The sequence below is a fragment of the Triticum dicoccoides genome, chromosome 1B (assembly GCF_002162155.2).
Source record: "Triticum dicoccoides isolate Atlit2015 ecotype Zavitan chromosome 1B, WEW_v2.0, whole genome shotgun sequence".
Classification (NCBI taxonomy): Eukaryota; Viridiplantae; Streptophyta; class Magnoliopsida; order Poales; family Poaceae; genus Triticum; species Triticum dicoccoides.
In genome coordinates, this window is record NC_041381.1 from 363,662,817 (window position 1) to 363,676,286 (window position 13,470).

Here is a 13,470-nt window from a genome sequence, read left to right on the forward strand (position 1 = left end):
CGCCGCTGCTGCTGCGTCCCAGGGTTCAGAAAAAAAAAACACGGAAGAGGAAGAAATGAATAACGCATCATGATCATCACCACGATACGCTTTGTACACGGAATGAACACACACGTTTGGTTAGTGGTTAATTGCCCGAGCCGCGAAAGAAAACGAAACGGGAAAAGAAGTGCGGATTGCGAGACGGTTTGGCGGCTGCTTGCGGGCGCGACAAGCGCCGGCGGGGGTTTTGGAATGGCGTGCGTCGGACCACCTTCTCACCGCCTCTCGACCCTTTTCCCGTTGGCTCCTCCTCCTCCTCTATATAAACGGCACCATGCCCGTCACTTCATCCCTCCCCAACCTCCTCTCCCTCCTCCTCACTCCTCTCCAGCCGTCTTCGCCTTCCTCCCGCCGCCAACGTCTCTGCTCTGGAGCTCGTGACCGGAGGATAATGAGCGTGAATCCTGGAGGCTGCTACACCGTATTCATCGCCAACAAGAGCTTCTACTTCTGGATCTTCCAAATCTTCAACCGATACGGCCTCCTCTCCACCTGACTCCATTCCTTCACCTGGATTCTAGATTTCTAGTCCTGCCTCAAGTATTTGTGACGGCAGTTGACGCTATATATATACATACATACACTTATTAGCTAGTCACAGCGCAAGCTTAAGCATCATCTGCTCCTCCTGGGTTGGGCTGGGTTACTGTTGGATCGAACTGTCCAAGATATTTGAATTGGCTGCAAGTTTCACACAAGCAAGCAACGAGCATGGGCACCATGACTCTGCCGCCCGGCTTCAGGTTCCACCCCACAGACGACGAGCTCGTCGGCTACTACCTCAAGCGGAGGGTCGACAACCTCAAGATCGAGCTCGAGGTCATCCCCGTCATCGACCTATACAAGTGCGAGCCATGGGAGTTGCCAGGTACATACACATGCATCTTCTATGCGATTCATTCTGTATTTCAACCAACATGCCACACATTCATTCATGCTTCGACTGACAAAAAAAGTGTGTGCGAGCGAGTTGAATTCCCTTTTAGCTATGTCAAACCGCATGGTGTTTACCTTTCTTTCCCCCCTGAATAGACAATTTATTTGATAAGTAATAATTTGTCACCCTCGAATAGCATAATTCTTTTAGAAAAAGAATCTGCCCTCCAAATTGCTTGCTAGCTAGCCAGCATACATGAAAAGGGACTTTGTGAAAGAGGCATCTCGCCTCATATATTCTCCATAACTTAGGCCGGTTGCAGATGAGTCATTTTCCCGCCTTTTCCCAAAGAAACTTGTTCGCCAAATCACCACAGTCACCCCTCTCAATTTTGGAATATTCTCAACGGCCAATTACAGTAATCAGTACACAGTTAATTCTGGCATAACCTTCTGTGCACTCAACTGTACATAGCTACTACTTCTAAAAAAAACATAGCTAGTTTGTACAGTGACCAATGTGAATGAGAATGCTAAGATTCAGAGCTGTGTGCGTTTGATCATTCTTCAGAGAAGTCGTTCCTGCCCAAGAGGGACCTGGAGTGGTTCTTCTTCGTGCCGCGGGACCGCAAGTACCCCAACGGGTCGCGGACCAACCGGGCCACCACCACGGGGTACTGGAAGGCCACCGGCAAGGACCGCAAGGTGTCGTGCGACGGCGGCGCCGTCTGCGGCGTCAGGAAGACGCTGGTGTTCTACAAGGGCCGGGCCCCCGGCGGCGAGCGCACCGACTGGGTCATGCACGAGTACCGCCTCTGCCAGGACCTCCTCCACGGCGCCTCCAACTTCATCGGCGCCTACGCGCTCTGCCGCGTCATCAAGCGCACCGAGGCCGGCCTCCTGCACGGCGACGCGGTTGCCAAGGCCAAGCCGGGCCACCAGCAGATGACCAAGGTTGGGAGCAGCTCCTCCCTGGTCACCACGGACCAGCAGCTGAGCTCCCTCACGCCCAGCCCTCCGCGCCTCGACATCGTCGGCAACGCCTTCCAGCTTCACAGCTCCCCCTCTCCCCTGTACGGAGGGGAGGTGATGTCCGGCATGGGTGCGCCCCTGGGGTTCCCGCAGCAGGACGCCGCCGGCACATTCTTCATCGACGGCGACCTCGCCGGCGCAGGCGAGACGACGCAGGCGCACATGCCTTTCTTCGACGACATGGGCGTGGTCTCGGACCACGAGCTCAGATGGGACACCTTGCCGCTCTGCACTAACAACACCTTCTCCTCCACCGCCGGTACGTGCACTGCTCTGCTTCACGAGCTCGATCAATTCTTGAATCCTCCGTCGCCATTCGCGCGAGTTCTCAATGCATATGCATGTCCTTCTGCAGGCGCGGCGGAGCTTTGGAACCCGGCGGCACCGAACGCCGCCGCCCCGATGCTGTGCAGGGAGGCGAGCGACGACCTGGCGGCGTTTTTCTCGTCCTTGGACGAAAACAACATGGTGGTCTACTGAAGCTCAGATTTCACAACCAAGATCGTGGTAGTAATTTCGGCAACAGAGGAAATAATTCCAGAAACCTAATTGCTCTCGGCAACGGCGGTATATTTTTAGCCAGTGTACGGGTCGTATACCGTATGTGTAAGCGTACGTAGTACTGTGTGTCAGTGTGTGTGTGTCTTGTACTCGGAGTGACGGCCTATTTTAGCACTGTCTTCTCACGCTGTGGCACGACACTTCCTTCTCTTTACTGTGACTCAGTCTCTGTACTAGCTGCTGAATATGTTGTGCTCCCATTTCGGGGATGTAAAATTCCCCATTGCTATTATACAATAGTATAAAATTCCCCATTGATTGATGCAGAGGGTCATGAATTGTTATTTTTTCAAACGCAAGTTTTATTCATTTGAAATAACCATTACATCATTTACGAGGATTGGTACGATTTCATTTAAAGGCTCTCAAACCAAATAAAAGTTAAAGAGAACCTAGCCAACCTAGCAAGCTCATGAGCAACTTTATTTGCTTCTCTATTACAATGCTCGAATCTAGAAATAAGAAAATCACAAGCAAAATGGAAACATTCATGAAAAAATTACCGCCGCCACACTTGTCAATCGTCCTTCATCCTTCATTATATCAATCATCTTCAGATTGTCGAGTTAATAACAAGGTGATTGCAACCCGCCCTTTGCTCAAGTGATAGACCAAATCCAAGGGCCGAAGCTTCAGCCGTCAGGACATCTGCGCACCAGTCATAACCCCCTCCCCCCCCCCCTTCTCCTCCCAACCTCAGCGAATTTGCCTTTATCATCCTTCATTTGATTCATGACCGTGTGATTCCTATGGGCATGTTTGGTTAGGGTTTCGTTAACGCAAATAGTAACGTAATGAGGTTACACCACATTGTGGATGTAACAGGACTTTTGCTAGTTTTGTTTGGTTGACTCAGGTAACGGAACAGGGAGAAGGCATACGATCGAAGAGATAGGAAAAAAAACTATAAGTAGGGTTGCTCAGAGAGATCACCATGGACACCAAGACCTGAGGTTGCACGCATGGTTTGCGCATAGATTAGTTGCGTAGGGAGCGGCGGCCACTGAGGCGGCTATGGTGTTACGATAGCGCCAGTGTGGTGGCTGGCATGATAGCGGCACTGTGGTGGCGGCGTCCAAGGCAAAGATGTCGAGTGAGAAGAGGAAAGAAACGTGAGAGAAAAGTGGGCCGGGATGGAACTGCTTAAGGGCATGTAAAATTGTGTTATTTTAGAAGTGCTACATGGAAAAAATGATGAGGTAACCCTCAAAGAAAATGACGAGATGAAGGAATGAGAAACTTAAAAAAAAGTTTTATCTTCTCTTGACTAAGAAATGATCTCTTAGCAACAGTATCTCTAGATAATGAGTAAGAGATAACATATTAATTATACACCATATTTTATTAAATTATTGTGGCAAACTTATACGACTCTCTAATCAACCACCGTACATGCCTTAACGGCCAGGGCGGCTCTGATCGATTTTGCATAGCACTGTAATAATTGGATTACACGGTTTCGGATTCCAGCCAGATTCAACCAAAAGCCGGTAGCGGTTTTGGATGGCGGTGTAATCAAGGTCCGGGCAACACATCCAGAGTATATATATGCATGAAATTTCTTAGCATGTGCGCCAAAAAACGCTGCACATAATTGTTACAATAACTGCAAGGAATCCTGACTCTCAGGGAGTATGTTTTTTTGAAAAAAAAGATGACCCTTGGTCTTTACATCTGGGCGATGCATACGGTCACTTTACTAATTATTCTCAATAGACCTTACAAAGTCATACAACAGTAAGACTAAAATCGCCGTCTAAGCAACAAACTGTCGCTACACCTATCCAGTTGAAGAAGGGGTGCAGATAGTCTGGGCCTAATACCAAACAAACATCGCAACCAAGCCTAACATCTAAGACCTGAGACCCCAACCTAGCCACTTGCCGGGTCTGGGGCACACACTAGTCCGTCGTGCTCTCAGAGGCCGCCACCGCCAACTGCCACCGCTCCATCTTCAGAACTGTAGTGATGCATCAACCTTGCTCGGTCTAGCTATCGTCGACGCCATCACGGCGCCCAACGGCACCTCCCCCCTGCGTGCAAACAGCTGAGCACGTCGCGGTCGTCACTGATACATCTCAGCGCCATGCTGTCAAGTACCACCAGCCGACACAGCTTGAAGTCCTTGGAAGATTTGTCATGCATAGTACCTGTCGACCAGGCATGACAAAGCGTAGCACCTGTCGGTCAGCCATGACTTGACATATCCATCGAAGCTCCGTGCAAGACGAAGACGCTCCACCTCCTGCCTGTGATTTTCAGCGCTGCTCCGCAAACGATGCTCCCAGGAGAAAAACGACACCGCAGTGCCGCCATCGTCCGGTCTGGAACACCAGATCTAGGGTTTCCCACGGAGCAGCACGAGTGGGTTAACAATAGTTACATGACGATGCCTTCATCAAGGTAACGGCGAGAACGCCGCCATCGCCTGCCGCCGGCTCGGTTTTCACCGGCAACCATGTCTCCCCTACTCGCAGCCGGGACAAGATGATGGATCTCGAGATCCGATCACCAAGCCTCTCGCCGGCCATCTCTAGAAGAAGATGACCACCATGTCCACCAGCGTCACCACGCCGGGCACGCATCGCCGCCGGCACCCCCATGGTGCCTAGAGGCCGACAAGCCCCAACGAACACCACGCCTCGCCAGCCGCCATGGCCCAGACCCAAGCACCACCAGATTCAGATCGGATCAGGGTCAAGCCGCCGCGGAGGCAGCACCACTGGACGGTGCCCTGCCCTCCACCCCGCTGTAGGACCGAGTCATCGCTGGAGCTCTGCCGCGCCACGCCGCCAAGCCGCAGCCAGAAGAACTCGCCCCGTCGTCAGGGCAGAGAGAGAGACACGCCAGAGAGAGGCCCCGCCGCCGCCGGCACTGCCTGGGCTTTGCCCGGCTGCGTCCCACGACGACGGTGAGGCGGGAGGGAGGGTGTTTGAGGGCCGGCGACGGAGGGAGCTAGGGTTCCCCCGAGTCGCCTCAGAGAGGGACGCGGGGGACAGGGAGTATGTGAGTATCAGTTCCCGTAGAAGGCAAAACAGGAACGGCTTGGACCAGAGCGGGGCATCTGATGGCGTGGCGGTGACTTAGCATGGCATGAAGTCTGACTAAAGTGCAGCCGAAGGAGGAAGAAAAGAAAAGAGCCAGGCATGATTGACAGGAAGCACATATGCCTGTGCTGGACGAGGAAATGTGGCCACCGTCATTCCAAGAATCACACCATCTTAAAAGAGAAAGGGGCGAGAGGACGGCGCGCCCCATTTTGCTCACAGATTTTAATCGTGTAGTGCTCTTTTCCGAATGCTAACCTTTATTCCGGGCCTTTTGAAATCTGAAAAGGAATTGAAAATTTTGTTGTCATGCTATTGCATGACAGTTCTTCCCTGATCTTATTTGTTCAGCCTCCATGCATTGGGTGCCTCGGCGGTAGGCTTGTCCCATGATTTTTCTTATATATATATATATATATATATATATATATATATATATATATATATATATATATATATATATATATATATATATATTTATTTATTTATTTATTTATTTTTGCATAAAAGCTTGTCCCATGATTTCGTCCTACCATAATCTAGAGCATAAGGATTATCAGGCTTGTTTGATTCAAAAGTTCTTCGAACAAATTCTGCATGACTCTAATTCTTAGTAGGAATTTTTTCTAGATGGGTTGTTTGATTCATATATTAGAATTCATAATATTTTTTCCTGACAATTCGTTTGTGCTAGATTTCATAAAAAAAATCATTACACTCCAACCTCACGTGAAGAATTTTTTTCATGCATGCAATTTCTTTTAAAAATATATGAGCTACTCCCTCTGTAAAGAAATACTAGATCATTGATGGCGCGCGTTGCTGCGCCCGTCTATCTTTAACTTATGATAAATAGACTCAAATGAGTTGTTCACGGAAGTTTTTCCTTTTCTTTTGAAACAAAACACCCAATACAGTAGTAAATAATATTGTATTATATCCGTTCGGAACAGGGAGTATTAAGTTGGAACGAAGCAACAGATATTTCACTCAGTGAACCAATGGCAACAATAACCTTAAACATTGACCCACAACTGGCATACTTGTAGTTTTGCATCCAATCATAGGGACAAAAAAAATACAAATGCAATAGTTACCACGAGGATGCAAGTAAAATATTCATATTATGTTGATGTTGCATACATGGTACATCCCTCTGAAAAACAGGTCATGTGCTGCACACTCCCTTGAAATGATTAGAACATGTTTTTATCACAAACACAGTAAAAAATCCTTTACTATTGAGATCTTAAGCTTTCTTTGGCCGTTCCTGCAAGTCTTACAAGCTCTCCCCAAACTAAACACAATCAGGAAAGAGGTCAAACATGCTTCTGGAAACAACATGCATTGATACTCAACAATCGTACCAAGTAACAACATAATAAGAACGTCTGAAGTTGATATTATCTCGACCTTCTTGAACTGCACAATCTATACCTATGGGCACAAGTACCAGCAGATTCCAAGGAATTCCTTCGTTAGCTCGGTAACAATCGAGGTAAAAATCCAGGCAACAACCCAAAAGAAACATGAATACACCACTGCATTTGCACAGATGGGAAACAAGATGAACCATCATCATATACTTAGGGTGGGAAAAAGGATCATCATGCTGCTACTACGGGTACAACCTTCAACACATCACATAGCTTGTACTGAAAATGCTCATAATCATCATCTAACGCACAATGTTGTAAAAAGATCATCTACAAATACACAATGATAAAAGGAAAAGCTACATACTACAAAGAAGTTGTGTAAGCTTTTGTTATCTTCTTTGTAAGGCATTTCAGTACAGACTCCGGAGAACCATGGGTTGTCGGTGAAGAACTAAAGATAGATATCTTCTTCACCTTTGAAAGGTGATGTGAGTATTAAAACGACAAGAAACGGATTATGCATACATGTACTGAATAAATACGCTTGTTTGTATCAAAATTTCCTACTCCGTAAATAATATCAAACGTGGATGAATCACCTAAGGGTTTTGGATCACTGAGGCAACTAAAGTCAAATCGAAAATAGAAAGCAAGATAGAGCGAGATAGACATAGCGCTGATGAAGATGGATGGTCATAAGACATCTTTGGTGTAACTTAGTTTGTTCAGATAAATATGGGAAGACGTCCGTCTAATGTAGTAAGAAGATGAAGCACACATCTAGAGACCACATCCGTAACAATTGATAGCATGATAGGCAAAATGCAGTCCGATCCTAAGAAGCAATTGCACTGGGTCAGCGACATAGGACTAATGGATGACTCAAAAATCAAAAGTAGCAAGTCAAATCTTGCCGGTGTTATAATAATTGACTATTGTACTGAATGTATTTATGTCTGTTCTAAATTAACTTCAAGCTTGTTTCTTTGCATATAACAATTTCTCACTGAAGTAGATAATGCAAGAAGCATCATAAAATTAAAAGATAGCCAGCAATGGACTTGATCAATCAAGCAACCTGTATCATCATAGGTTTCTGAAGCTCTAGATACAACACATGTATGGGCAGTATGGCAATTTACTACAACTAACCAACATAATTAGGAGATCAACCATCGCAACAGAAAAAAAAGATATGAACAGACGAGGGTACTATACTACACTAACCTGATTAGCTGGACAAATTCGACATTCATTTTGCAGCACCATATCTTGCAGGATGTTGGCCCCTCCTGACCAATTAACCCATGTAATGGCCTTATTAAAACCGTCTAAAAGGGAAATCAAGGTGGCAAATGCGAACACCGGAATCTGCAACAACATTGCCATAGGCCAATATGCTTACGCTATTTGTCCAAGTAATAAATCATACGAGTCTAGATAAACAAATTTATGTTGTACTTTCAGGAACCATAGTTACATGGCAAATTTCATGTAGGAAGAGCCAAAGATCTCATAAAATACTTTGTGCTCTTGTTCTAGAGGAAAGGAAAGCAATGATAGAATGCTAGGAAACAGAGACTTCCTATAGTTCTACCAAAAAAAGACTTGCTACACTCATCTGGATAAGTATGTAGTAACCAAAGGGTGGCCAATATCAAAATGCAAGTTAAGAATTTGTGCAAAAAGAGGGAAATCACACACACTATCAATTCTATTATTGATGGTAACGAATATTGAGCAGTATATATAGCACAAAGAGGGAGTATGTTATAATTTTTCTAAAACCAAAGAGCAATATATAATCGATCAATGATTTACTTGGGGACTTCAGAAATTTCCAACTTCTTTGTGCTGTAAATGAGAGAAAGAAAAAAGACATTAATACATACATCTGAAAGCAATGGTGGTACGAAAGATCAAAAACTACAATTTACATAAATGCTGCAAACTTCAATAAATATTCATTTGACTCGATTGTTGCAGGCATATTCCAGAGTCCAGACCACAAAGGGTAGTTATGCAGCCAGAAAGAAAGCACATTGTTGGTAATGTATGAAAGGCAGCGCAAAATACTGAGAAAGCAGGACCTTGGACTTGAAGGTTGGCATTGATGGTCCGGTGAATGTCACTGGGCACTGTTGTTGTGTTAGCCGATGCATAAAGGTCCTTGCCCCATTCTAGTTCTCTCAACTCTGCTTGTAGGTGAAATATTTTGCACTGCACTAAAGGATAGTGCACAATAAATAGAAACCATGATTGAGTCTTCTTCATGATGAAATTTACCTCACTGGCCTATCTAAAATGGAGAAACTGATGTTCATACCTGCTCGACGGCCGTCGTGAGATGACGCAAGAGGAGATCCATTGGGAAGACAGAACATCAGGCAGTTTTCTCTCGAGAAGATCACTGGAGGAGAGGTTGATTCAGTAAGCATCTAGCAATTACTTTCATCCTCACACCACCAAGACAGACGGGGAGTGCTCATCACGGTTTCCTCGCGCCACCGTGAGATGAGAAGGGTTTCGCCATTGTGAAGTCAAGAGAAGTGTGAACCACGGGGCAAGGAGGAGAGAATAGGATGGAAGGACGCATCAAGGAGGAGGCGGCAGGGTGGCTGCAGCTGTCGACGACGTAGGAGGGAGCAGTGGCGGCGGCAAAGACAACCCTAATCGTGAGATCATGGGCGTGCCAAGGTTGAAGAAGCAGAAGGGCTGCATCAGGTTGTTGTTGAAACGTCGTTGTGTCTGTACTTTGCCCCACGCTGGATTAAAGCCCATTAGGCCCAGTTTCACGACAGGCTTCCGATATTGTTACGGGAGTAGCGGCCCTGTGAATTAGCGCTCGCTGGTTTGGTTCACATCTAATTGGACGGTTGAAACATCCAAAAATAACGATCCGACGACTGCAAACACTGATAGCCTGGGAGGGCTGGGAAGATGCTCAGTTGTAATATATCTAAATAAGGTCTTATACTCTCTCCGTCCGGAAATACTTGTTGGATAAATGGATAAAAATAGATGTATCTAAAACTAAAATACTTGTCTTGTATTATACTTGTTGGATAAACGGTTGAGTGTATCGTCCTTTTTCTAGCCACTTTTAACTTGTCACGGGACTTTCCGGCGTTACACTCCGAACTTCTGCCCCTCTTTGTTGTATACGCAGTATTCACCCGACCCACATATCACATTCACTTTATTTCTTGTGACCACTTTTTATTTGTTTTCCTATGCAAGTGCCAAGTGAGGACAAACTACAGATTTTTCCCATGGGGTACCTTTCAACCTTTTCCCCCCTAGACTGAGAAGGTGAGCATTTGAGCACTTTTCACGAGGTATAGCTTTCTTTATGAGTTAAAAGAATCCGAAGGTAGATTTACCAAGCAAAAAACTTCCCTGCCTTCACCTCCCGCGCGCCTGCTTCAATCACCATGGCTCGATGGTAGGCTGGTTGGAGCTGCCGGCCTCCGCATCGTGTCGGGCATGCTTGTGGGGCGGCAATCCGCCTCGGCCCCCACACCCGCGTGCCCCTCCGGCCATAGCAAGAAATGGACGGGATCACATGGAATCTCTCGCCGGAGAGAGCAAAGGAGACGACTGAGGGGGGAGGATTGTGATGGAGGATATGGAGCAAGCGAACCCTAAAACAGCCCCCACCCCGTAGATATAGCCGCGGAGGGGCAATACGCAGGCCTCTTGTAAAAAAATTTACAATCTAGGCTAGATATAGCGTTTCTGTTCAAGCCCCAGAAAAGGCAAAAAAGGCTAAAACTGCCAGATTTATGCGGGCCGGTGAGGTTTGCGGCATCTGCTAGAGTTGCTCTAAGGAGGTGTTTGTTTCGTCAAATTCTGCCCGTCACATGTTTACAGTGTAAACGGATACCCTTATGTGCGTTTGGTGAGACACCTCTGTAATCACGTTCGTCTGTAATCAGTTCCAGGCCAGTTATCGAACGATACCCCCCACCTCCCATCGGTAAAGGCTTCCTTACCGCTCCCGGCTCCACTCCTCCCCCGCGACTCGCTCATCCCCTCGATCTGTTTGCGCTGCCGCCTTCCTTCGAGTCCCGCGCCGCTGCGCCGCCATGCCGCCACCTCCCCTCGACCCCCTTTGGCCCTCTCCTCCTGGTCCAGCTGCCGGGTTGACCTCGCCACGCCAGCCGCCTCCGACGCCGATGAGGGTGGACCATTGAAGCCGCGTACGAGGAGCAGCAAGGCCCATCCGCCCATCTCCGGATCGATCTCTTCCTCCTCCGTCACTCTCCTACTGCAGATCTCAAGGTTAGGGTTACTAATACATCTGTTCTTGATCTTGAAGTAAAAAAATATGTGTCCTGGATATGTTCTTGATCTGCTAATGATCTGCTATAGGTTGATGTATAGCATATATTTCCATCTGTTCTTGATCTTGAAGTAAAAAAAATATGTGTTCTTGATCTATTAATGATCTATTAGAGGTTGGTGTCTATTAATGGTCTATTCTTGATCTTGAAGTAAAAAAATATTGTGTTATTGATCTGTTCTTTTATTAGTGGATGACTAGTGGAGTATAATTGGTGGTCTGTCCTTTGTATTTTTCTGATGTGTTCTTGATCTGTCTAGTTAGGTAACTAGGTAAATAGATGAATTAGGTTGGTTGGTCACAAAAAGGAAGAAGGTGTCTTGTTCGATGCATGTTCCTGTTGTCAATTGGACCATCTTCTTTAGCTTTCTGATGTGAAATCATATCCTGATACTTGAAACTTTGCATGACAGTAGATCAACGGTAATATCCACATGCATATCAACTAGATACAGGTTGACTATTCCTGTAGTTTTCTGATATGCAATTTTCCTATCCATATGCAGCAATTGTATTTGTATATGGCTTAATTAGGCTTCTGATGTGCAAGTTTTTTTGGATCCATTGTACCTTTGCATGATCAATTGCATGTTAATATAATCACCATTTATTATCTTTCATCTAAACAGCGGATGTTTGTTTCGTCATCCTGAAATCTATCCAGATTCTTGTTTTGTACTACTACCAATTATTAGGAAAGAAAGTCGTACCAACCTTAAATAGGTATATTTTCCTTATGCAGTTATGGCTCGTCTTCCCTTAAGTGCGAGGCGTGGAAGGAGAAATGCAATATTTTTGAATCTGATCACTTCCATTATGCTTGTATACTATTATGTGTGGTTCATGTTTGCATTAGCTTATAGGAGAAAATGTTGGCAAATAGAAAGGAGAATTAAAATAGAGAGTTAAGGGGAGAGAACTGTATCGACTAATTGGTGAGAGCGACGCTATGTGTATAAGTCAAATTCGTATGGATAGGAGAACATTTCATATATTATGTGAGATGGTGAGAGATGTTGGTGGTCTAAAGGGTACAAGGAACACATCATTAGAGGAGATAGTGGCATCATTCTTGTATGTATTATCACACCATCTCAAAAATAGGACAGTAGGAAAATTCTTCTATCAAAGCCCCGAGCCAATTAGTAGAAACTTCAATGCTTGTCTTCTAGTTGTCCTGAAGCTGCACCATCTGCTACGTAAGAAGCCTGAACCTATAGCCGAGGATTGCACCGATGATAAGTGGAAGCATTTCAAGGTAAATAGCTACTAATAAAAAATATTATTCACTACATGATCTCAGTAGTGGTAAAAGATGCTAATATTTGCACACTGCTCTTTATGTTGTAGAATTGCCTTGGAGCATTAGATGGCACACACATAGGCGTAACAGTCCTAGCTAATCAGAAAGGAAGGTATCGATCAAGGTTGGGTGATATAGATACAAATGTGTTAGGTGTATGTGCACCTGACATACAATTCATCTATATATTACCCGGTTGGGAAGGTTCTGTGCATGATGGTTGATAACCCATAAGTGTAGGGTATAATTGTAGCCTCTTTCGATAAGTAAGAGTGTCGAACCCAGTGAGGAGCTAAAGGTAGAACAAATATTCTCTCAAGTCCTATCTGCCACTGATACGACTCTACGCACGCTTAGTGTTCGCTTTACCTAGAACAAGTATGAAACTAGAAGTACTTTGTAGGTGTTGTTGGATAGGTTTGCAAGATAATAAAGAGCACGTAAATATAAACTAGGGGCTGTTTAGATAAAGAAGCAACTAAGTTAGTTTTAGTAGAGAGCTTTTTGTCACGAGAAAGTTATTTGTCCCTAGGCAATCGATAACTAGACCGGTAATCACTATTGCAATTTTATTTGAGGGAGAGGCATAAGCTAACATACTTTCTGTGACGCCCGGTTAATCAAGCTACAGTAATCCCCTACTAATGATGACACATCACCTCTGTCACTGTAATTAATCTTGGGTTAATTCAAAATTGTTTCGAAATTCAAATTCAAATCTATGATAGCAATAAAAGTTTTCAAAAATTTAAAACTAAAATGTTCGGGGGTTGCCAAATATTGCATCGGTAATTATGGTGGAGTAAACACATTTTTATAAAATGTCTAAGTAATTTAAAATGAGTTAAAACAGAAAAGTAAATTAAAAAAAATACAAAAGAGAAA

General features: G+C 45.2%; 1 protein-coding gene across 1 annotated transcript; it reads left to right on the plus strand.

Annotated features, from left to right (window-relative positions):
• The first annotated feature begins 338 nt into the window (after nt 1-338).
• On the plus strand, nt 339-2,665 carry LOC119335638 (NAC domain-containing protein 96-like). Its single transcript, XM_037607746.1, has 3 exons — nt 339-910; nt 1,490-2,209; nt 2,306-2,665. The coding sequence occupies exons 1-3, from the start codon at nt 754-756 to the stop codon at nt 2,428-2,430; spliced, it is 1,002 nt and encodes a 333-aa protein (XP_037463643.1). The 5' UTR covers nt 339-753; the 3' UTR covers nt 2,431-2,665.
• Nucleotides 2,666-13,470: the final 10,805 nt, after the last annotated feature.